The sequence below is a fragment of the Podarcis melisellensis genome, assembly GCF_964234715.1.
Source record: "Podarcis melisellensis genome assembly, chromosome: 3".
NCBI classification, from domain to species: domain Eukaryota; kingdom Metazoa; phylum Chordata; class Lepidosauria; order Squamata; family Lacertidae; genus Podarcis; species Podarcis melisellensis.
Window position 1 is genome coordinate 23,465,799 of NC_138530.1, and position 25,391 is coordinate 23,491,189.

At 43.3% G+C, this 25,391-nt stretch overlaps 1 protein-coding gene across 3 annotated transcripts in view; it reads right to left on the minus strand.

The window, feature by feature from the left end:
- Nucleotides 1-25,391, minus strand: part of EML4 (EMAP like 4) — a 91,674-nt gene that overhangs the window by 19,995 nt on the left and 46,288 nt on the right. For all 3 annotated transcript variants that reach the window (XM_081903802.1, XM_081903801.1, XM_081903800.1), the window contains 11 exons: nucleotides 18,791-18,914; nucleotides 16,647-16,796; nucleotides 15,661-15,730; nucleotides 13,955-14,065; nucleotides 10,992-11,087; nucleotides 10,026-10,160; nucleotides 8,108-8,243; nucleotides 4,677-4,828; nucleotides 2,307-2,432; nucleotides 1,682-1,813; nucleotides 295-362 (listed from right to left, as the gene is read on the minus strand). In XM_081903802.1, the coding sequence (XP_081759928.1) occupies nucleotides 295-362; nucleotides 1,682-1,813; nucleotides 2,307-2,432; nucleotides 4,677-4,828; nucleotides 8,108-8,243; nucleotides 10,026-10,160; nucleotides 10,992-11,087; nucleotides 13,955-14,065; nucleotides 15,661-15,730; nucleotides 16,647-16,796; nucleotides 18,791-18,914 (1,300 nt within the window). The remainder of the gene's footprint in view (nucleotides 1-294; nucleotides 363-1,681; nucleotides 1,814-2,306; nucleotides 2,433-4,676; nucleotides 4,829-8,107; nucleotides 8,244-10,025; nucleotides 10,161-10,991; nucleotides 11,088-13,954; nucleotides 14,066-15,660; nucleotides 15,731-16,646; nucleotides 16,797-18,790; nucleotides 18,915-25,391) is intronic.

The window sequence follows — 25,391 nt, forward strand, 5'->3', positions numbered from 1 at the left end:
GAAAAAACAAAGGATGAAAATATGAATACACAAGATCTCTAACTGGAGTAGGTCAACTTTGTTTTGCTTGTGTAACGATAAACTCCACTGGCTTCAAAAAATATATAAACGTGTTAATGTGTCACCATTATATTTTTATGTTCTCTTCCCCCCCACCTACCCAGAGGAGGTTACATACCTGATATGTAGGGAAAGGAGAAGACATTGGGGTGAAACAAGCAAATTACCAGAACAATTTCCTGAGATATAATAATCGCATTTGCTTCGCTTGAGCAGAGGCACAAAAGCATTTACCTTCCTGAGTGTGTTCCTATCGCTACCACTGTTCCACTTGGATGGAAGTCAGCACAATGTCCTGGTTCCTGAAAGACACATTTTGGTCTTACGATTTAGGCTGAAACCTAGTTAACATTCACACAAAAACAACATATATGCCAAACTGCCTCACCTGGACTGAAAAAAGGAAAATGGCGCAAGCACCACAGTTCTAACTTATGAAGCAAGATGGTCAGTGATTGCTGCAATATTTATTGTCCTCGTAGTAAGATTTGAATCAATTAACTCTTTCCCGCAAAAATAACATTTCCGAATAAATTAGTCACTCTGGTACCCTGATGAAATGGAAAGAACTGTACTCCAACTCTCCATGGTAAGAGATTCAATAGAAGAATATAGTTTGGGGATGGGGAACCTGTAGTCCTCCATCTGTTGTTGGGTATCAACCCACCAGCTCAGTCAGCAACATCTGGAGGGCTAGAAATCTTAATCGTCCCCTAAAAGGTAAAGGTAAAGGGACCCCTGACCATTAGGTCCAGTCATGACTGACTCTGGGGTTGCGGCGCTCATCTCGCTTTATTGGCCGAGGGAGCCGGCGTACAGCTTCCAGGTCATGTGTCCAGCATGACTAAGCTGCTTCTGGCGAACCAGAGCAGCGCACGGAAACGCCGTTTACCTTCCCGCCGGAGCGGTACCTATTTATCTACTTGCACTGTGACGTGCTTTTGAACTGCTAGGTTGGCAGGAGCAGGGACCGAGCAATGGGAGCTCACCCCGTCATGGGGATTCGAACTGCTGACCTTCTGATCGGCAAGTCCTAGGCTCTGTGGTTTAACCCACAGCGCCACCCCTACCTCATGCCTAATTTTAAAGGGGACAATGCAAGAGCGTTTTCACTGTCCCCGATTACTAAAGCACAGTATATGTGTGCAGTGCAAGGAAGATGCCAAGCTTACTAGCTTCAATGAAGGGGAACCGTAAGTAAATGCAAAATGAAGAAGAAACTTAGGGTTGCCTTCAGCTAACCCTTACCCAGAGCAGACCCAATGAAACTAATGACCTGAAGTTAGTTCTGTCCAATAATTCCAATAGGCCTATGTCTACAATCCTGAGAATCCATGTTCAGATGACTACTAACCAGACTATATTAATGCCACACTTTTGTATTGTTCTTAATAACATGCGTACAAAAACAGTGCCAACCCTCCTCCACACCAATGACAAAGCACACGTGCTCTACTTCTGAGCTATGCCCCACCCCTGACACTGCAAAGGCATTGCCATTGCTTGTTATGAGATGTAGTAGTACAGGCCGGCTCCACCCGTAAGAGGAAGCTCTACTTGTGTAGGCAGGGAAGCGTCCTACGATTACAGCTGACAACTTCAGAAAAAGAAGCTCGCATACCTCCACCAACCTGGTCCATTCAAGTGTGTGGTCCGCTGAGTTCCACATACAAACTTGCCCATCTTGAGCACACGTTAAGAAGAGATCTTTAAAGGGATGTGTCGCCAGGCCCCAGAGCTCATCTGTGTGCCCCTACAATGTAAGCAAAGCAAACCTGAATTACTGGACAGCTATCTATAACCTGTAAAGGTAAAGGGACCCCTGACAATTAGGTCCAGTCCTGACCGACTCCGGGGTTGCGGTGCTCATCTCGCTTTATTGGCCGAGGCAGCCGGCGTACAGCTTCTGGGTCATGTGGCCAGCATGACTAAGCCGCTTCTGGCGAACCAGAGCAGCGCACGGAAACACCGTTTACCTTCCTGTCAGAGTGGTACCTATTTATCTACTTGCACTTTGACGTGCTTTCGAACTGCTAGGTTGGCAGGAGCAGGGACCGAGCAACGGGAGCTCACCCCATCACGGGGATTTGAACCGCCAACCTTCTGATCGGCAAGTCCTAGGCTCTGTGGTTTAACCCACAGTGCCACCCGCGTCCCTCTATAACCTGTACCAAACCGATTAAATCTCAATGGCGCAGTTGAAGTAGCGGGGGTGGGGGGTGGGAAAGGGGACGAAGTGAACTCACCTGTACTTCCACTTGAAAACCGTCATTAAATGTTCCCCGCAAAATAAAATTCCGCGAAGTGCCAAGTAGAAATTGGTCAGCTTTGCCTTCTGCTACAGCTCTGATTGTCCCATATTGATCAGGAACCTAATAAAACAGATTTCCCATAAGCTCAAATATTTTAGTCTTCAGAGCGTAACAGTTATAATTTCTAAAAGCAATAGCATCTTGAAGCACATGCAGAGCTGAGGAGGAATTTGGAAATGGGTCTAAATCGGCACCAAACTATTTTAAATCTAGTGCTCCACTCATGACATACATTCACAATACTTGTAAAGAACACATTGAATGGAGTGGAGTAAGGACAGCTATCAATATTTGCCTAAAAGGCTAGTGGTTAGATTTGAGGGACATGCCTGCTGGTTAGACCCTCTGCTGCCAACTTATCCTCCTACTTTTCCAAAGCAAGGCTTTTCTGGACTTGAGGAGGGATTGGCAGGGAAGGTAGAGTGCCCGGAGACAGGAGTGCGAGATCCAGTTTAGAAAATGGGTCTGCTTAAAGGGCAAACTGTGCTCGCCTCATACAGAGCTGCTCAAATGAAGGCAGACTCTGTCCCTACTCATCAACAGGAGTAGCCTGGATTATTGAAGCATCAATAAAACGTTTCCTTGGTGCCGATGACAGCAGCATTTAGAAGTGGCTTGCTGGGTTGAGTGTAGCTGCAGTGCTGGTTTCCTGGCAACGAAAGGAGGGGTGAGCGGGATGGAAGGGGAAGTCGGTGTGGTGCAAATGCAACAGTGGAGCCAACTTGATCTTCCTGCCTGTGCATTTACACCACACTGACCTCTCCACTTCCTTGCCCCTCCTGGTATGAAACTGACCTGCCAGGAAGCTAGCATAGTGGATCCACCACATCTGGCAAGCCTCTTCTGGCAACTATGTTTGTAAAGGCCACTTAAAAGGAGCAATCCCACTAAATTCTATAAGTGGTGGGGATGATTCTTAGAATGCACCATTAAGGAGTTGTGTTGCACTGCTATCTGATTTCAGAAACACAAGCATTGAAGAAGACTTCAGAATGGATACAAACAAGGAAGAACCTACTATACTGAATTCTTCGCTGCACACCGTTTTAAGTAGTCTCAATAGAATGAAGGCTTCTCATGCAAGTATGTTAAAGACATCTCTCAACATGTGAGGAACAAGCGTTGGGAGTGATAAAGAATCTTAACATCTGCTGGCTGCTTTCTTTTTTAAAACGTTCGATTTGCTTGCCTGTCTAATGCCAAGTAGCACTATAAGAGGAAATAAAATGGGGGACGGGGGATGGGGGACCTCAAACTAAAAAAATGCAAAGATGTTTATCTAACTACTATATTATTTCCCAGAAGAGCTGGCAGGATTTTTCAGCATCAAATAACAGCTGTATACAGAGAACATGGCACGTTAACAAAGGGAATAGGATTAGGAGAGATAACAATCTACATCACTCAGGTTGCTGTTTACTAAGTTCAATGCTGATTTATATCCAGTTGGCATCAAACTTGTTGATTTTATTAATTATCTTTTTAAAATGACTCTTCTGAAGCCATTTCCTTTACCCAACAGGTATATTAACAGCCCCAGAGGCTGTGAATTCATCACCGCAAATAGAGATTAAAATGTCATTTTGCTCTTTACTGGGAGTTGCCAAGGCCAGGTGAGGGGTGTGCTGGAGTGGGACTTGGCAATTTTGGATTCAAGCTGCCGATCACCTGTGGATTTCAAGACAAGCTGTGATGCATCTGTCATGTTTCCCCATTTGTAAACTGGGAGTGGCACTGAACTTGCTTCACACATAAAACCAAGGGCAGAATTAATCAGCAACATCTCTCTGCATGGTGTTCACTAAGATGGAGCAGAGCTGCACAGACATCACTTTACACAACCCTGGTTCAATGGGGCTTACCAAGGAACACTTCCCACTGGATTAAGCCCCAAGAAACGTATTGTGGTACAGACATGTGTTGGCGAGAGTCCACCACAGCAAATGTGGGCTTGAAGTTAGCAGGCAAAGTTGTGTGAATATGAGAGAAGCGAAATAGCCACATGTGGGCAGAATAGGCTCAAGGGTCTTGTGTTCCCTACCAACTCATAAAGCTCACTAGGTGACTGTTGACCTAGCCAATCTCGCAGGGTTGTTGTGAAGATAAAAACAGAAGGGGGTGGGAATCTTGTATACTGTCCTAAGCTCATCAGAGAAATGATAAGGTAAAAATGTTAATAACGAAATCAATGGGGGGGGGGAAATGTAAATGAAGTTGCAAGTAGCACAGCAATAACAAGAAGAGTAACAGCAGTACCACAACTGCTACATGCTTCCATTTCTTTGGTGACAGTAATATGCCTACCTCTATTTCCCTTTCAGGGTTCAAGTCATGATCCCACAGAATTATTTTTCTGTCCTTCCCACCTCCAGTGAGCAGCATCCCGTTCCTCATTTGGCAGAGGGTGAACACGCTGCCATTGTGAGCTTTGATTTGCCGACTGATCTGGTACACACCTGTGGTCACAACAGAAAGAGCACTAAGTTGCTATAATGGTTTTGCCAGCTTACACAGAAGAATAATCAGAAAAATGAAAATATGACATTAAAGACAGACACTTTTTTGGGGGTGGGTATTTTTTCCTATGTAGATGGTTTCAACAAAACCGTGATTTTCTAGCCTGCCAAAACTGGAACTTAAAAGTGCTTACAAAGCAACTTTCGATGGCTTCATGGTCACTCCTGTTGGGAACTTGGTGGTCAATTTCCTAACAGAGATTTTATGGGTTCATAAATTCTGCCTGAATTTGCAATCTAACTATGCTGTGGAATCTTTTGCCCTAGATCCTAGACTGGCAGAGGCTTCCCACTGCCATTCTGTAATAAACAAAGTCGTCTCTGAATATTATAACAAAAGCACGAAGTCAGTTTGGATGACCGTGTCTCAGTTTAAGAAGCTTCCGCCTGCACACTCCACGCTTGCGCTAACCCCTTCCATCTTCCTTTCTCAGCAGTAACTTAGGGAACCATCAGTTAGCTATGATTTCCCATTGCACCTGAACTGGGAAACTAGGGTTTCCAGATTGGGGACAAGCTGGAATCTTAAACCACACTCCTGGTTTGGGTGGAACAAGAGACTATAGGCTTGTAAGTTTAACTGTGGTATGCCGACAAGGGCGGGGAAGGAAATGGCTGCACGTGCAGGCATAGGCTTATATTGGCTTGCTAATGTGATGATCTGAACTGGGCCATGGAATCATAAAGAATTGGAGAATGTCTTGTAGGCCCTTTATTTCAACCACCTGCTTGAGGTAGGAATTGCAAAGCTAAGAGCCTTCCTTTCCCCCCAAGCAATGGTTGGCAAGCTTCTGTTGGAACAGCAGCAATGAATAAGAGCCCACAACGTCTCTGGATAACTGGTCCTATTGTCAAAGCCCTCCAGTAATAAGTTTCTTCTATTGTTCAACCAAAAATTGCTCTGCTGTTAATTCAAGTCCATTAAGATCTAGTCCTTTCTTCTGGGGCAGCAAAAGAAGAAAAGTACTTCTGGAACTAAAACATATTCTGGGGCTAACTGCCTTGGTGAATCATGGTTTGAATAAAGCTACATATATGCTCTTTTAAAATGAATTGATGTCTTTTTAACTTTGAAAGATAAAATAGAACCTCTAGGCTCGGAGGCAGTAGGATTCTGAACGCCAGGTACTTGGAGGGAGTCGGGATGCTTCTGAGCTCTCATGACTAGAAGCTATCTGCCCAAATTTTTAAAAACAAGAGGATGTATCTGCGAGAGGAGTGTGTGTGTGTGTGTGTGTGTGTGTTGTGGGGGCCGGGGATGTCTAGGGTGGCTTTAGTAAAAGTTGGGAATGCTAGGGTTTGCTAATTTTCTACATAAACACTGAAGGATGAATTCAGAAACAAATGTAAAAAACCCCTCTATAAAATCTGCATTAAGTGCAGCTCAGGTGTGAATTGGATTACTGGTGTAAAGGCTTTGCACGTAACAATGTGCCCAGATATTTTAATTAGAAAACCTTACCAAATAACATTAGTTCATCTGGCTGCTACTGCAAAAGGTTGGTTTTTTTTGTTAATCTTCAAGATTAATTTTTAAAGGGCAGATGCCATTAGGTGTGAACTACCATCTGTTCTAGGATAAAATGTATATATAACAAATGTGTGCCTAGCTTCAAAGCTCTCCATAAAACCCAAGTGAAAGTAAAAGATGCCAACTTTACTTAGCAGGCCATCCCTAGGGAGCAGTTTGCTTTATTTCTAGATGTAAGCACGGAGACACACACACAGACCTAAAACTCCATTAAAGCCATGATAAATTCAACAGCACACATCAGCCATAAAAAGCCCAACTCAACAAAATCCTGGAACCATTCAAATAATTAATACATTCAACTTTTCATTATGGAATATTTGCTATGACAACTATAGCAAAGAGCCATTCGCTTTAGGCAGGTTATTATGATATTAAATGTATGATCCATTTTATAATTAAATTTTTATTTTATTATTTTGTTCAGAAAGAAAATTTGCTGAATATATATATATTTGCAGTAAAAACGTCCTGTTCTGACAGTATGTTTTTTCTGGCATGCCCATTTAAGCCCCAGCATTTTAATTAGCTGCCAAAAACAACAATTATCCTTGGATTTAAGAGCTACCTTAGGGCTCAGCAATGCCAGACCTGCATATGGCTGGTTGCAAATAGTAATTCTTCTTTAAAATTTTAAATTGAAACAAAACGCTGGCCTATAAAGCATGCTTAACTTGAAAGGCAGAAAATTAAAATTAGAGCAAACTCTAATGCCAGTATCTGATACATTGCATTTTTTTTACGTGTTCCTTTCATGTGTGTGTCAGTATTAAAGACCAAATACTGCTATATAAAACTGTATTATGTTAAGACATCTTCTCCAATGTGATACATTACACATCGCAGTTAAGAGGTTTTGCACTGCTCATGCATATTTCTTAGTGTGCCTCATCCTAAGCACTGAGCAACTGCAGAAGCGATTCTTGACAATCTCATAGCCCATATGACGGCGCAGGCAGCCACATGTACCTGCTTGAGTCCCTAAGGAAAGGGGACCAAGTGTAGAATATGCTGATATTTAAGATGGGCCAGGCTAGGTAAGCCAAAGGATCCATCTAGTCTAGCTTCCCAGTTTTCACAGTGAAAAGCTGGATGCCTCTGGGAAGCCCGCAAACAAGAGATGGAAGGCAATGGTTCTCTGCCTTTTCTGCTCCCCAGCAACTGGCTTTCAGTGCCATGGTGTCCCTGAAACTGCTGGAGGTAGCAAATAATCACTGACAGGCCTACACAGCAGCGACTTCCAATAAGCACATGCCATATGAAGAAGTAGCTTCATTTTGCCCGTCCTGAATCCAAGTCTCTTCTGAAGTATACTAGTAAAAATTGTGGGTTTTAACCTTCTTTAAAAATTCTTGCTGAGAAGCATGAACGGGAAAGTTAAGCGCTTGCTGATTTCAGAGCAGCCTGGGAGAAAATTATATGGTTAGCCTGTAATATGAAAGCATGGGTTTTTTAAAATCATTATGGCTGCTGCTCCAGTGTGTCAAAATGGGAAGAAGGTTTGCTGGAGGGAAGTTCACTAAGAGTCACCTGGTGTTTTTTCATGAATTGACACAACAGGCTGAAGATGTATGAAACCTGCATGCACTTGAAAATTCCTTCAATTACCTTTGTAATTCCTTGCATTTTATGAATTTTTAAACCTATCTGCCCCTATATACATAAGCCATTTTAACAAATTGCCATACCTTTCGATCCTTTCCCAGGAGTGGCTTCTACAGCAGTTTTGCTCCATATAAGCATTATCCCACCTGAGTCTCCAGTGAGAACATCTCCGTTTCCTAAAAATGCTAAGCACTGAACAAATTTGGGTTTTTCGTATTTCTAAAAAAAAGAAAAGAAGGAACAACAAAATGCATTTTTTTAAAAAAAGTACAATGTGCAAGGCAGACGTACAAAAAGCAAAACGGGCACAATCCAAAACATCCCGTTCCCGAGACATTTCTGTGGGCTGCTTCAAACATGGTAGCACTCTCTCCATCTCAACCATTGCTTTGGAAAATGTGAGGGATGGCTGCCATTCATTATGCCATAGCACTTGAAGAAGAAGAAGAGTTTGGATTTGATATTCCGCCTTTCACTCCCTTTAAGGAGTCTCAAAGCGGCTAACATTCTCCTTTCCCTTCCTCCCCCACAACAAACACTCTGTGAGGTGAGTGGGGCTGAGAGACTTCAAAGAAGTGTGACTGGCCCAAGGTCACCCAGCAGCTGCATGTGGAGGAGCGGAGACGCGAACGCGGTTCACCAGATTATGAGTCTACCGCTCTTAACCACTACACCACACTGGCTCTTGAGTAGAGCAGCAGCAGGACAAGATGCTTAGGCTGCTCTCTCCCATTTTCTGCTTTCACTGCTGCTTCCACCCCACCCCACTCTGTGGAGTTCAAGACCTGTATCTTGGAGACTGAACATGCATTTAGAACTCCACAGGGATGAGGAGAATACAGGTGCTAGAGAAACCAGAAAAGGTTTTTGAAGAGGGCAACACAGATGTACAGCTGAGTATGGGAAAAAAGTCCAACAAGATGGATGGAATTGGGTATATTTCGCCTGGAGAAAGGAACACTGAGCAGGGGCATGATAGTGCTCTTCAAATAAATAAAAGGCTGCCCCAGAGAAGAAGACAAAGACTTGATTTCCGTTGCCTCAGAAGGCAGGACTCTATCTAACAGGCTTGATATCACAGGAGGGAAGACTTTAGTTGAATATTACGAAAAACCTTTCGACAGCAAGAGCGGTTCAACAATGGAAATCGTTACCTAGAAGGGAGGCGAGCTCTCCTTTCCTACAGGTCTTCAAATGGAAGAAGAAACAAAAAAAAATCCTTCCAGTAGCACCTTAAAGACCAACTAAGTCAGTTCTTGGTATGAGCTTTCGTGTGCATGCACACTTCTTCAGATACACTGAAACAGAAGTCACCAGACACTTCTATATAGTGAGAAGGTGGGGAGAGGTATTACTCAGAAGGGTGGTGGGAATGGGTGATTGGCAGATAGCTGTGATGAGCCTGTTGACGACTCTTAACGACCGCAATAGGTCTTACAGGAAAAAGCAAGGGGTGAGAAGGTGACTTCTGTTTCAGTGTATCTGAAGAAGTGTGCATGCACACGAAAGCTCATACCAAGAACTAACTCAGTTGGTCTTTAAGGTGCTACTGGAAGGAATTTTTTTTGTTTTGACTATGGCAGACCAACACGGCTATCTATCTGTAAATGGAAGAAGGACAGCTATCTGAGGGGGATACACTCTTTCTCTGGATTCCCTATGTCAAGCTGATGGCTGGGCTAGAAGATGGCCTAGAGAGCTCCACCCTGTTATTGCATGAGGTGGAGACATGATTATGAGTGGGAATATGGCTCACAAGGTTTAGTGACCCTGCACCCCCTGGCCAAAATCACTCTCTCGAGGCTTTGCTACGTGCATTTTACATTGGAAGTAGTTAAATGCATGTCTTTGTGTAGTCACTCAATATATTAGATATGGGACCTATTAGGCAGAACAGTCCTTTCTTCTCCACAACAGTTATCTAAGGATCATCAGTCCGATAAATTCAGATGATCTTGACTACCAAGGAAGGAAGCTTGCCCAGAGAGGAAGAATGCTTACCCCAAAAATCCCTTGCTTCCTTGTCAAAGAATTGCCGCTCCAAGTCCAGAAAAAAATATGGGATTTGCCGGATGTTATTATTGTGTCTTTGTCAGTTGGATGGAATGCTACTGCAAGAACAACTTCGTTTGTAGTCTGTTGAAACAACAAAAGGCAGTTACCACGGTTAACATTCCTGCTTACGCAGATAAGTGGAGACAATTCACCGTTATGCAAACAAATACCACATAATGGGCATGCAAATGAGTATATTTATTAATAGCAGTTCATTCTTGCTACCTGGGGTTCTCCAAGCCACTGTCCCCTGCACATGCCTGATTTGAATGTACTCCATCTTTGCCACCAGGCCCCTGCACTCTGTCCCATATTTTTAAGGAGGGCTTCCTACTTTGAAAAGAGGCTTTTTCAGAATCACTGAAGAGGGAAGGGAAATATGGAAAACCTTCCATCGTGAACTTCCTTCAGTTAATTTATCACAGGATCAAAGGATCCTTGTTATCTGGAATACATTAATTTCCCAATGCTAATAATAAGAGGCTGAAAGCAGAAGAGATCTAGGGTTTAATTCCACCTACACACTAGCCTCTCTTCAGTTTGCAGATGTGAAAAATGGGGCGAGGGATTGAGAAAATGACATTAGGTTCTTGACACATACAATGAAAGATCCTTCATAAAGATAACTTCTGTGTCAGAAACCACGTGCGGCTTTGTAAAAGCACCAAATAAATAAAAACAAACAGCATATATGCTGAACTTTTGCAAATATTTTGCTCTAAAATAGGCTTTCTAAGATTATCTGACCTACATGGGCTTCTAAGTTTTCCATTCACATTTCTCAATATCAAACACTGAAGAAGCTGCGGTCTCAGATAACAAACATTTACTACAGTTCACGGCATGTGCATCTGTGTAATGATTTTGTACATATATGTACAGGATACCGGATATATGAATTCTACTAATTACCTTAATCTCGGCTACTTTTGATCTCTTCTGCCAATCCCAGACAGTCAGCATGTGCTCGTTAGAATCATCGATCACACACAAATGTGTACCTGAGTCCTTAAGAGAAGAAATTAGCAAAGCATGTCATCATTAGATGTAGGCTAAGCTACAAGTCATATAGAATTCAAAAGGCCTAGTATGTCAAACAATGGTTTATCAAGACAGTGGAGAAGACCTTGCAATTGCTCCTTCCTAGACCTTGGCTACAGCTTGTGGTTAGTGAGGAGAGAGTTTAACCACAAATCCCAGTTTGGATGACATGATGAGCCAAAAGGGCTGAGGAGGAATAAAATGGCTGCAACATCACTCCAAGAGTCAGTCCACACATTTCCTGGTCTTGGTAAGCCACAGTTTGGCCTACCAAGTCATAAGAACCAGGCCAATGTGATGTATGCAAATAATGCAGATAAAACTTGTACAAATCCATTTCCCTATTATTTTGATGGTTATTTGAGGTTATTAATACCTAGCATTCAATACTTACAATGACATTTTACTTACTTTCAGGTGCAGATTCACACACAAACCAGGTGCAACAACAGCATGGCTTGGGTTACATGCTCAATCTGTAAATGACTCTGAACGTGGAAGGAAATCGCCCACAAGTGGCATTCCATAAGTCCAGCTTAATCTTTCTGCTAGACTCTCAAGTTGCTACGTGTAAAGTCTTAGCACACCAGAGCAGCTGCTGCTCATGCTGTGGTGTAGTAGTTGGGAGCGTTGGACTAGACCTGGTAGACCAGGGTTCAAATCCTCACTCAGCTGTGAAGCACACTAGGTGACTCTGAGACAATCACACAGTAACATAAGAATACAATCACATCTGGACAGGCTTAGGGTAGATAATATGCCCAACATTAGAAAAGTTGGAAACGTCTTATCACATCCTAAAAGTCAATCCAAGCAGCTAATTTTCTTTTCTACCTTTGTCTAGTATACTGTCCACTGCCACATATCCCTAAGTACATTAAATGTGCCCAAGATGTAACACATGCACACGTTCCATTGGTTCTAATTTAGATAAAAACTATTATTAAAGTCAGGTAGGTCACCTTTGACCTGAGAAACCTCATACTTGTTTTCTTCTTCCACAAAACCTCACTATTTTGACAAATGTAGGATGCACTGCTATCACCATCCCACCAGAGATGTAGAAATACAAATCTTTATGCTATAAACACTGATATGGCCAATGCTGAAGTACTGAGACTAGACAGTTGCTATTTAAAGAAATGGATAGGGCTAAGCTATTTTTGAAAAGGGCAGAAGTGCAAAGCAAGGGTTTCCTTATTTCCTGTTCTAGGTCAAGTCCAACATCAGAGGGGAAAACAAATCCTTTGTATCAGAGCTTGCCAAAATTTAGCCTTCCTGAACTTCCTCACAAGAAACAAATCTTTCAGCAGGTGTTGAAACAAATACACAACGCAGCCTTCATTTCTATTTCTGGCGTTGCTTGCATACTTTGTGGGGTTCTTTTGTGTGTTGTTTTCGGTCATCTGTCCTGTGTTGCACCATGGAGAGCTATCTACCCTCCAGAGAGCCGCGTTTTAGTAGAATGTACACACCCATCCCCACAGTTCTCAACACTCTTAAGTTGCATGTTAGGTGACTCATTCTGGTTTTTCATTATTTTTCACAATTAGGGCAATTCGGGGGGGGGCGGATAAAATGTCATAGCATAGACTTGCTGTCATCAACTGTCAGAACACTAATTGATGGAGATTTCCATAGGATTTGGCTGCTTGAGAACTAAAGTAGGGTTGGGGAAACCCATGGTCCTCTCGATGCTGTCGCATGCCAACTCCAATCAGCCCTAACCAGGCACTGCCAATGGTCACTGGCAGAACCTGGAATACAGTAACATCTGGGAGGCCATGGATTTCCCATCCCTGAGCTGAAGCACCACAACTCCCATGCCACTGTACTGTGTGCATGTCATGTGTTGATCCAGCGCACCATGCTGCTGTGGGAGGATTGGTTCGAACTGCTAGGCTGACAGTAACCTTAGGACAAAGCTTTGTTGTACAAAGCTACAATGCCCTGGTGCAGTTAACTAGCAAACAAGCAAACAACAAGAAGAATGCACAGAAACTGCATCTGAGGATGGCTGCAATTGGACAGGACTGAGTTGGAAACCACGCACCAGCTTCGTGAGTACAGTACTCTGCACACAACATGAAGCATATTCTTCCATAGTGGAAATGGAACTGATTAGCAGCATGGATGGGGCAGACTCTCCTACTCCCTTTATCTGCCACTGGATGCAGCTTTACAAAAAGGTTAGCACAAGGCATATTGCAAACCCTCAAAGCTACTTAAGTCCCTTAAGTCCACAGAATACAATATCAAGTTTTGTTGCTTAACTAGCAAAATACATACAAATCCACAGGAGTTTCATACAACCTTGCATATATTAAAGGTAAAGGGATCCCTGACCATTAGGTCCAGCCGTGACCGACTCTGGGGTTGTGGCGCTCATCTCGTTTGGGCCTAGTGAGCTGGTGTAAAGCTTCAGGGTCATGTGGCCAGCTAAGCCGCTTCTGGCGAACCAGAGCAGCACACGGAAACACCGTTTACCTTCCCGCCAGAGCGGTACCTATTTATCTACTTGCAGTTTGACGTGCTTTTGAAGTGCTAGGTTGGCAGGTGCAGGGACCGAGCAACAGGAGCTCACCCCGTCGCGGGGATTCGAACTTCCGACCTTCTGATCGGCAAGTCCTAGACTCTGTGGTTTAACCCACAGTGCCACCCGCATCCCTGCATATAGTAGCTAGTTCTTTTAAAAGGCGATGTTGTGTACTATATATGCCTGTCAGCCCTGTATCTTACATGATTCTGGTTTGATTCAGAGGGAGGGGGTGATGTTGTAAAATCCAGTATCATTTTTTTGTTTCGTTTGTTTAAAAATGCATTTCCCTGCTTACCGCTTTTGAAAAATCCAGGCATCCTACTCCACGCTCGAAAGTCCCAAGGCCAATGACTTGCAGAGTTGCCACACTCACCGAATCCCATACTCTAACATGGGGAGGCAAAGACTGAAAATGAAAACAATTTCATAGAAATGGTTACTGCAAGGAGCTGAAAACAGAGACAGGCAAAATTAGCCTTACATTAAGCAGTTTAATCTTTTGGTTGAGGTGAACACCACCAATTACTGAGAAATGAAAACCTTGCAACAATACGGGTAACTGAGCATGCTGCTTTTCAGATCAACCTTCAGAAACAGGATTTACAGTGTAATCTTATACGTTTGCTTTAAGGCAAGTTCCAATGTTGCTTGCTCCTAGGCAAGTAGGTATAGGATTTCAGCCTTACTTGCAAACACCTTGTCACGAGAGGGGGAAAGTGCATTGAAACCCCAGTCTGAATAGCAACTAACCAGGTATTTGGTAAAACAATATTTGCAATGGGTGGGATCTAGAGCTGAACAAGCTGAAATCTGTTCACATCACAGGGTTCACCCCCTCCCAAAAAAAGCCTCCCCTGAGGGATTCGTGATAACAGACACAAAAAAGCTAATAAATCATGAAACTAGCAAAAATGACTGATGCAACAGGCTCTGCAATAAAGATTAATCTGCAATTAATCCAGAATGCGGCAGCTAGACTGGTGACTGGGAGTGGCCGTCGGGACCACATAACACCGGTCCTGAGAGATCTGTATTGGCTCCCAGTACATTTCCGAGCACAATTCAAAGTGTTAAAGTCCTAAACAGCCTCAGTCCTGTATACCTGAAGGAGAGTCTCCACCCCCCTTGTTCAGCCCGGACACTGAGATCCAGCGCTGATGGCCTTCTGGAGGTTCCCTCACTGTGAGAAGTGAGGTTACAGGGAACCAGACAGAGGGCCTTCTTGGCAGTGGCGCCCGCCCTGTGGAACACCCTCCCATCAGATGTCAAGGAAATAAGCAGCTATCCTATTTTTAAAAGACATCTGAAGGCAGTCCTGTTTAGGGAAGTTTTTAATATCTAATGCTGTATTGTTTTTAACACTCAATTGGGAGCCACCCAGCATGGCAGGGGAAACTCAGCCAGATGGGTGGGGTATAAATAATAAATTATTATTATATTATTAGGTCAACTATCAGCTGGTGTAACTACATTTCTTTGGAGTGAATTTGTCAAAACGTGACCTCGGTCAAAGTGTCTCTTCCTCCCAACAGCCAAGTCGTCCATCTATATATACTTTGCAGAGATGAGATTGGCTTTAAGTGCCAATCACAGCTATACACTGGACTGTTTATGAGTGCTGCCACTTTGCTGTGTGCTCCTGACGTGCTTTTTTGCCAAAGGCTTTGGGTCTTTTGACTAAGGCACGAGGTCATGTTTTGTTTTCCTTGAAGCTGTGAGAGCACATGGGTAGCCACAGTTCCAGTAGGAATTGCTCCCCGCCCCCCTTTTGAGAAGGGGAGAGAAGAAGGATGGGAAGTCTGGCTAAAATAAATGTTTCAAGAGCCCCGTGGGCCTTCTGCAAGAAATATGCAACACACAACGCAAGATTATGCATGAACTTGTGCTTTTCAAATTATGCACCAGAGGTGAGCAGAAGTGAAAAGTGGACACTCCACAAGGCCTTCCTGGTTCCCATAAACACAAACCAGCTATCGAGGCAGGATTTCTTTAAAAGCTTACTCTTCCATCTTTATCCACTCCAGCTAGCTGTCCAGTTGCAATCCTGATTTTGTCTGGGTGCACAGCAAGGCTAGAAGACACAATGCCAACAAGGAAGTCACTTGTTGTGGGCCAACATTCATGGTAACAACTTGCTTTTACAAATGCCCTTTCATGGAACCCCTGTTCTGAGAAAAGAAGAGTGTGTCACTGAACAGCTTTTAGCACAACAACAGCACATTGGTTCTGAGGGTTGTGCTGTCCGTGTGCAGCTTGGAGTGTGCTAAATCTGTTATATGGTGATGAAGGCGAAGATTTCATAAAATCATACAATTGGCAGGGACTACAAGGGTCATCTAGTCCAGGCATAGGCAAACCCGGCCCTCAAGATGTTTTGGGTCTACAATTCCCATGTCCCTGCCCACTGGTCCTGTTGGCTAGGGATCATGGGAGTTGTAGTCCCAAAAAAACATCCGGAGGGCCAGGTTTGCCTATGCCTGATCTAGTCCAACAGCCTGCAATGTATTCCTAGGCCTCTGTAGCCTTCAGAGCTCTCTCCATGCCACAACCCTCACTGAATCTGCCTTGCAGCTGGAGTGCTTTTGCCTGGCTGGAATGTGTCCTTGAACCCTTGTTTGTCTGGACAGAAAGGAGTGTGTGTGAATGTGCCCAGAACCAATCCTGTTCCACAATGGAGAAAAAAATGGCATTTGTTGCTCCACCCGCTTCTCCTTCTGGAAGAGCCTGCCATTGGTTTGTGGTCCTTAGAAGGTTTCCCAGGAGGAAATGTGGTCTTAAGGCTGAAAAATGTATCCCATCACTGCTATGGACCAAGCTCCAGAGAAGGAGACTCTTCTTCTTCCTCACTAAAAAAAAACCCTGTTGCTCTAATTCAGATTCGAATGACCTTGCTACTATTTTCAGCAGATCATTCGTATGCAAAATCTGGTACAGAATATGAATAGTCACACTTGTAAGACATACCACAGAAACTTCACAACACTAACCATTTAATGCAGTCTGTATGTCCCAAGTAGTGGCGCTGAGTCCTCTCCTCATAGTTAAACAGTACTACCACGGATGCTATGAAATATACTATTTCTCCAGTAGGAAGGAGGTAAACATTGGCTCGACAGTCCCTTCCACGATAGCCGTATCTTTTTTTTAGGTCAAGGTTTTTAAAATCCATGAATATTAAGAGAGAATTAGTTCCACAAATCTCACACCGTGAAGGTCTGTGGAAATGGGAATGAATAGACCATTCTTTCATAATCTGCCTCAGAAGTGAAACACAGTACCTCCGCCATACATATATTTTAACTTTTGGGAACTTAGATTCCCCTTGCTTTTTGGTGTGTGTTAAATAAAAGCCACATAGGAAACAAATGTACTGCAAGTTGTGTGAGTATAGAACAAACACACGAAGACTACCCAGAAGTATGAAGATTAAAACAGAGTCAAGTTTGTAAACCTGAAATATGAAATTTTCATTAGGCAATAATAGAAGCCGCTGCACAACCTTTAAGTACCTTAACCTGTTTTGCAGCCACAGAATTGCATCAGACAGCACAGGCCTTCCTATTGCTCCATTCCGGAGAGGAAGTGTATCAGTTCCATTTGGCCTTTTAAAAGAAGTGTGTGAAAATTCCAAAAGCTCCTCGCAAGGTGGCAAGACACCGCTAAGCAATTGCAAAATATTCAGAACCCTTTTTAGGATTCCAGCAGGAGAAAGGTAATTTTTAAAAATATGGTGTGAAATAAAACAACTTCTGCACAATAGAAACATGAAGAAAATAAATAAAATATTTATCCACTGCCTCTTTTTAGTTTCGGCTACCTGTCTCTATTTATTATTATATTGTTGGTTTCAGCTGTGAGCTGCCCTGAATTCTGTATACATGACAGACAGGTGGGATATTCTTTTTTTAATATAAATGAATAAAAGAGGCCCAGGTAAAGAGGAGAGAGGCAGAGAGATGGGGCTGCAGGGCCTCTCCACCTGCTCTCCAGAAAAAACTGCAACTTTTGCCTTCTCCTCTCCTTGAAATCTTTATAAACTCCAGCTGCTCCTTACAATAATTCTGTCTAGCTGTTGTCGTTTTACTGCTTCCCTCCAAATCTCTTTTACCTTTTTGTCTTGTTTTGTGCAGTGACTGTCTGGTTACTGAAATCTGTCAACTACTCATGGGAGTCTTTTCTGACTAAAGAGTGGGATAAAAATGCTTTAAATAAATACACATAAAACATAAGGAGAATGGAAGCTAAAATACTCCTACACACACACACCCTTATTATTTCAGGAGATTAGCATAGTGGCAGCATAGTATCTGCGCTGGTACCTTCACAAACCATGGTTAGCACTAAGTCACTGGCCTGAATTGCATATTATGCTAAACCAAACCATGGTTTAGCAAGGATGCATCACCTAGAGGAGATCATGGCTCCTTTGCTAAGCCATGGTTTGGCTTAGTATGTTGACCAAATCTGGGTTGATGGTTTCGCTCTCTCCAGGCTAACTAAAAGCTGCAAAGGTATAGGTGCCTTAATACATCTCGTTGCACTGATATATTTTATTTGGAAACATTTCTGGGGTGTCAGCACTAGATATCCTCTACTGAACTAAATCAATCTTCCCCAATCTTGGCACCCCCTATTCTGCTGGACTCCAGCTTCCACCACCCCAGACAACATGCCTAATGCTCAGGGATGAAGGGGCAGGAGGTCCAACCATGTTGGAAAAGATTGGACTAGATGGGTGCTTGGATCTGATCCTGCAAAGAAACTCTTAAATGTTCTCAAACGAAACAGTAACCCAGTGCTTAACTGTGTGGAATGTGCAAAGCATTGGAGGGACTGTGGGAAAATGCCTGTGCCAAGCAAGAAGGAAGAAGTCAACACAAACAGCACCAGGAAACTATGAGTGGTTACCAGATGAAAACCAATAGCCTATTATTTAGTGATCCCAAAATTATTTTTCCCTTAGAGGAAGGACTTTTCTTTTTCTTTACACTACTATTAAATTATGCAGGCTTCACAGTGATAAAAGAAAACAGGAAACTAGACAGAAAAAGGAGGGGTGGGGAAAGAAAAAAAGAAAAAACCCACTGGAAAAAACAAGTTGCTGGGTTTTTTAGGATTGTGATAAGGATACACCCACTCCAGTTTTAATTTCTCAGAAGGCAGCTCTGTCTTGATTTCGTAATATTTGTCTACCTCCGAAGGAAGAAACATTGTGATTGGTCGTCCCCGCATGAACATCTTGATGTACTCTCCTTCTGTCAAAACAAAACAAATGCATGCACTGTAAGTGAGTTTGCTTTGCAAGCAGAAATGTTAACAGACCCTGTAAAGAACTACATTTTAAAAAATTGTAAGCTATGGATTTGATACAGATCCTGGTGGGACATCATCAGTACAACTTTTCAGGCTCAGACCTAATAAGGCGGAACAAATACATCCTTCTTTCTCACCACCCACCAAGATATGCTTCTGACCATCTTATCAACTTCAAAGCCCGATAGATGTAATCTATGGGCTGCTGCCCTCTTACTGAAAGGCACTGAATCTTTGTAAACATTTGCTGCTTCTCCCCACTTCTCCATTCACTCGGTATTCATTTAACAGTTCTACATGGCCACTCCTAAAATTTCTAAGGATAGCGAGACTGAAACCTCTCTTCTTCCAGCCCAAGGCACAACTTAAGAAAAAGCAAAATGTGCAAGTAGCAGGAAGCAAGGACCAATTTTTACAGGTTCAGGAAGAGGCTCATTAAGCCATGCCTGGTGGGTGAGATGCCATCCCACTGCTTTTCAGGTTGGCATAACCATCCCATTACCTTTCTCTAACTTTGGGCTCTGGGCCATATAGAAAATTTACTTCCTTTGCGGTTGAGCACAAGACTGTCTCCACTTTGAGATTATTCACCCCCACCCACTGCACGTTGAATGGAAAAGATAGATTAGGGTCAGCAAACTTTTTCAGCAGGGGGCCGGTCTACTGTCCCTCAGACCTTGTGGGGGGCTGGACTATATTTTGAAGAAAAATAAAAATGATATGCCCCACAAATAACCCAGAGATGCATTTTAAATAAAAGGACACATTCTACTCATGTAGAAACACGCTGATTCCTGGACTGACCGTGGGCCGGATTTAGAAGACGATTGGGCCTGGATCCGGCCCCCGGGCCTTAGTTTGCCTACCCATGAATTAAAGTAAAGGTAAAGGGACCCCTGAGCATTAGGTCCAGTCATGACCGACTCTGGGGTTGCGGCGCTCATCTCGCTTTATTGGCCGAGGGAGCCGGTGTACAGCTTCCGGGTCATTTGGCCAGCATGACTAAGCCACTTCTGGCGAACCAGAGCACCACACAGAAATGCCATTTACCTTCCCGCCGGAGCGGTACCTATTTATCTACTTGCACTTTGATGTGCTTTCGAACTGCTAGGTTGGCAGGAGCAGGGACCAAGCAACGGGAGCTCACCCCGTCATGGGGATTCAAACCGCAGACCTTCCGATCGGCAAGTCCTAGGCTCTGTGGTTTAACCCAAAGCGCCACCCGCACGTCCCACCCATGGATTAGACACACTGAAAAAGTCAAGATGTATGCAGCCTGCAGTGTGAATGACACCACAAACAGAGACCATTACATTTTAGAGCCTAAAAAGAAAGTATTTCATAGGAGAGAGAGGTAAGGCCAAGTCTATTAAAAAAATGTGTTTTTAAAATGAGAGGTAAGGCCTATGCGGTAAATAATATATACACCTCATCCCAATTAAACTCTTAAGAGCAAGCTTTATTCTTCTTCAGGTGTTTTATTGTAATACCTATCAAGGGGGAACTTTTACGCATCTCAACATTATCACCAGACTGATAAACGTTCACGTAAAGCTAACTACGGCTGTCACTGACTTAAAGGGATTATAGTTTTATTCTATTCAAGGTTTATTAAATCTGCATAAATCAATATTGTTCAAGGGGTCTTCTATTGTCTAAGGCAGCCTTGCTGCAACTCTGGGTCCCCAGAGGTTGTTGCACTACAGCCCCCATCATCCCCACATAGCATGGCCAACAGCCAGGGATAATGGGAACTGTAGTCCAACAACTTTTGAAGATCAAAGGTTTATGAAGGCTGATTCAAGTGTTTTATATTGATTATCTTTTGGCTGACCGGTCTCCTGAGATTACTGCCAAGGAAGCTAGTTTTTGTGTGGTAGCCATAGCTTGTCATAGCAGGATCTTGCCCTAATTTTAAAATTATTAACACTTAAGTTGTTCCTCATCATTTTAATATATAGTGAGGGGGGAAAGTATTTGATCCCATGCTAAATTTGCCTGTTTGCCCTCTGACGAAGAAACGACCAGTCCGTAATTTTAATGGTAGGGTTATTGTAGCTGTGAGAGACAGAATAACAACAGGAAAACCCCCAGAAACCCAGAAGACAAAAGTCAGAGACTGATGTGCATTATAATGAGTGAAGTAAGTATTTGATCCCTTTGCAAAAGATGACTTAGTTGTTGTTGTTTAGTCGTTTAGTCGTGTCCGACTCTTCGTGACCCCATGGACCAGAGCACGCCAGACACTTCTGTCCTCCAATGTCTCCCGCAGTTTGGTCAGACTCACGTTTGTAGCTTCGAGAACACTGTCCAAACATCTCGTCCTCTCTTGTCCCCTTCTCCTTGTGCCCTCAATCTTTCCCAACATCAGGGACTTTTCCAGGGAGTCTTCTCTTCTCATGAGGTGGCCAAAGTATCGGAGCCTCAGCTTCACGATCTGTCCTTCCAGTGAGCACTCAGGGCTGATTTCCTTAAGAATGGATGCGTTTGATCTTCTTGCAGTCCATGGGACTCTCAAGCGTCTCCTCCAGCACCATAATTCAAAAGCATCAATTCTTCGGCGATCTGCCTTCTTTATGGTCCAGCTCTCACTTCCATACATCACTACTGGGAAAACCATGGCTTTAACTATTCGGACCTTTGTTGGCAAGGTGATGTCTCTGTTTTTTAAGATACTGTCTAGGTTTGCCATCGCCTTTCTCCCAAGGAGCAGGTGTCTTTTAATTTCGTGACTGCTGTCACCATCTGCAGTGATCATGGAGCCCAAGAAAGTAAAATCTCTCACTGCCTCCATTTCTTCCCCTTCTATTTGCCAGGAGGTGATGGGCCCAGTGGCCATGATCTTCGTTTTTTTGATGTTGAGCTTCAGACCATATTCTGCGCTCTCCTCTTTCACCCTCATTAAAAGGTTCTTTAATTCCTCCTCACTTTCTGCCATCAAGGTTGTGTCATCTGCATATCTGAGGTTGTTGATATTTCTTCCGGCAATCTTAATTCCGGCTTGGGATTCATCCAGCCCAACCTTTCGCATGATGAATTCTGCATATAAGTTAAATAAGCAGGGAAACAATATACAGCCTTGTCGTACTCCTTTCCCAATTTTGAACCAATCAAAATGACTTAGTACTTGGTGGCAAAAGCCTTGTTGGCAATTACAGAGGTCAGATGTTTCTTGTAGGTGGCCACCAGGTTTGCAGACATCTCAGGAGGTATTTTGTCACACTCCTCTTTGCAGGTCTTCTCCAAGTCTGTAAGATTTAGAGGCTGATGTGTAGCTACTCGAACCTTCAGCTCCCTCCACAGATTTTCGATGGGATTAAGCTCTGGAAACTGGCTAGGCCACTCCAGGACCTTAATGTGCTTCTTCTTGAGCCATTCCTTTGTTGACTTGGCCGTGTGTTTTGGGTCATTGTCATGCTGGAATACCCATCCTTGACCCATTTTCAATGCCCTGGCTGAGGGAAGGAGGTGCTCATCCAAGATTTGATGATTTACGGTCCTGTCCATCATCCCTTTGATGCGGTGAAGGTGTCCTGTCCCCTTAGCAGAAAAACACCCCTAAAGCATAATATGTCACCCTCCATGCTTGATGGTGGGGATGGTGTTCTTGGGGTCGTAGGCAACATTCCTCCTCCTACAAACACGGTGAGTTGAGTTGATGCCAAAGAGCTTGATTTTGGTCTCATCTAACCACAACGCTTTCACCTAGTTCTCCTCTGGGTCATTCAGATGTGCACTGGCAAACTGCAGATGGGCCTGTACAAGTGCTGTCTTGAGCAAGGGGATCTTGCGGGCTCTGCAAGATCTCAGTCCTTCACAACGTAGTGTGTTACCAACTGTTTTCATGGTGACTATGGTCCCAGCTGCCCTGAGATCATTGACAAGTCCCCCCCCCCCATGTAGTTCTGGCTGCTTCATCGCCATTCTCCTGATCATTGCAACTCCACGAGATGAGATCTTGCATGGAGCCCCAGACCGAGGGAGGTTGACAGTTATTTTTGTGTTTCTTCCATTTGCGAATTATTGCACTAACTGTTGTCACCTTCTCACCAAGCCGCTTGGCAATAGTCTTGTAGCCCAGTCCAGCCTTGTGCAGGTCTACAATCTTGTCCCTGACATCCTTGGAGAGCTCTTTGGTCTTGGTCATGGTGGCTGCTTTGGAATCTGCTGGATTGTTTCTGTCGACAGGTGTCTTTTGTACAGGTACTGTTAATGAGCTGTGATTACAGGTAAGACTTCTCCCTTACAGCAGGTGCTTCTAATCTCAGCTTGTTACATACAGTGAAGATACCAGGTAGCCTGACATCTGGCTGGTTGATAGGGTTTACTTATTTCACTCATTATAATGCACATCAACCTTTCCCCCCTCCACTGTAATTATTTTATATTTCCTAGTGTTTTGATATTTTACATTGCTTTTAAATTCTATATTTAATATTGTACTTAATGTACCATACTGTGTCTTATGTATTTTGTTTTCTTCTCTCCTTCTCAGCTGGTTATTGACTGAAATAAATGAAATGCAATTATTGCCCTAAGTGAACTCAGAAGTGTCACGAGAGAAACAGGAGGTTCAAGTGTGGTGCTGTGGAAGTTCAGGTTATAAATAGCACTGACAAAAGACACCAAGCATCTCTCCTGTTTCCTCACCCCAAAGAAATAACAGGAAAACCAAAGTAGCATTGTTTTCTTCTGGTAGGCTACGCAAACTTCACAGAACTCACTGAGCGCATTTTCAGACCTTTTTAAATTAAAAAGTCTGTATAAACAAATTTTGATTGACCTTACATGGGGACAGTAAAGCCTCACACACATCCTTGTTTCTCTTTTTGAAATCCAACACTACAAAACGTTCTCTTAGGTATACAAGCCCACAGGGCAATTATAGCATTAATGCAAAACTTTTTTTGGAAACTGTACAGATAATGGCAGCGTATCAACAAAAGCATTTTTACCAAACAGAAGGTTGTTGCCCAGGGACAAATTCCTGTAAATACAAGCTAGGAGAAGCAGCAGTTGAACTCCCTTTTAATTTATATTAGCTTAATTGCCGTGTTCTAGAACATCAAACTGAACTTTATTGGTCCCCTCCCAAACTGTTTAACTGTGGGGTTTTTTTTTAAGGATATAATAAGATGAAGTATTTCATGTGTACCTCAAGCATACTTCCTATACCCTCTTGTCCCCTGCCCTTTTTCGTCCAAATAAGAAAACAAAAGGCCTCATTTTAAAACAAATAGAACCAAAATGAAAAACAAAACACCCAAAGCATTTGTAAGAGGAAGGAGACACTGGTTTAATTTTAAATGTCATCCAGCTGGTGGGAGCCGCAACCTTTTATTAAGCTCTGTAAATGCAGCATATGGAATGTTTGTAAGAAAAAACCTGCCCTGAATTGCTTCAAGATGATACCTTTCATAGCAGGGATGGGAAACCTATGGTCCTTCTCAGGCTTCCTCAACCTCGGCCCTCCAGATGTTTTGAGACTACAATTACCATCATCCCTGACCACTGGTCCTGCTAGCTAGGGATCATGGGAGTTGTAGGCCAAAAACATCTGAAGGGCCGAGGCTGAGGAAGCCTGGTCCTTCTGATGTTGGTGAGCTGCAACAGCTGGCTGGAGCTTATGGAAGGGCCACAGGTTGCCCACCCCTGTTTTATGCATATTAAATGGATTGCATGCTATTACATCCATGTACACAGAACTCTTCTTCCCATGAAAGCAAGACACGGAGGTTTTCTCTTGTTGCTGCCTGCAGAAAAATCATGTAACCCAAAAGCTCGCTACCATAGCATAATTAGAGCAATCAGGAAGAATTTTTCACAGTTTCTTATTGGTGTCATGTTCAAGCAGGGAATGGGAAAGCTGGTGTTTTCCATGGTGATTCAGCTGCTAATTCAACTATCATGCAATGATAGTTTGAAATGGACCATTCAGTGGTTTAGTTCTGCTGCTGCTGCTGTTAACAGACGTGAGCCAGTTGCCATAACGTACTTGGGCATCATGAGGTATGCATGTCAGCAACACACGTCACTGGTATCCAAACACTCCACACAGTTCAGCAGTACAAAATGGAAATGCTTCTACATACTGCAGTGGGGGAAAGCCGTCACATAGAGGCAATTCCAAGCAGTCCCTATATGATTTAAGGCCATGTTGAGACCAACTCTTATTTTCCTAAGGAAAGAGATCCTTCTGTTAAAATTCTGATCCATTGGTCTTCTTTTCACTTTGGAAAAACAACGGCACCAATCTGTGGTGTTGTAGTAGCACTTATATGATTTGGCAGCCTTTTCTGCAGGAGGTTTTCCTTCTACAATAATTGCAGAGTTGTCTCCAATGTTTCCTTGCTGCAACTCGAGGTGGAAAAAAATAAATGCAACAATGCAAACAAGTAAGAGATGAGATACGCATCTTT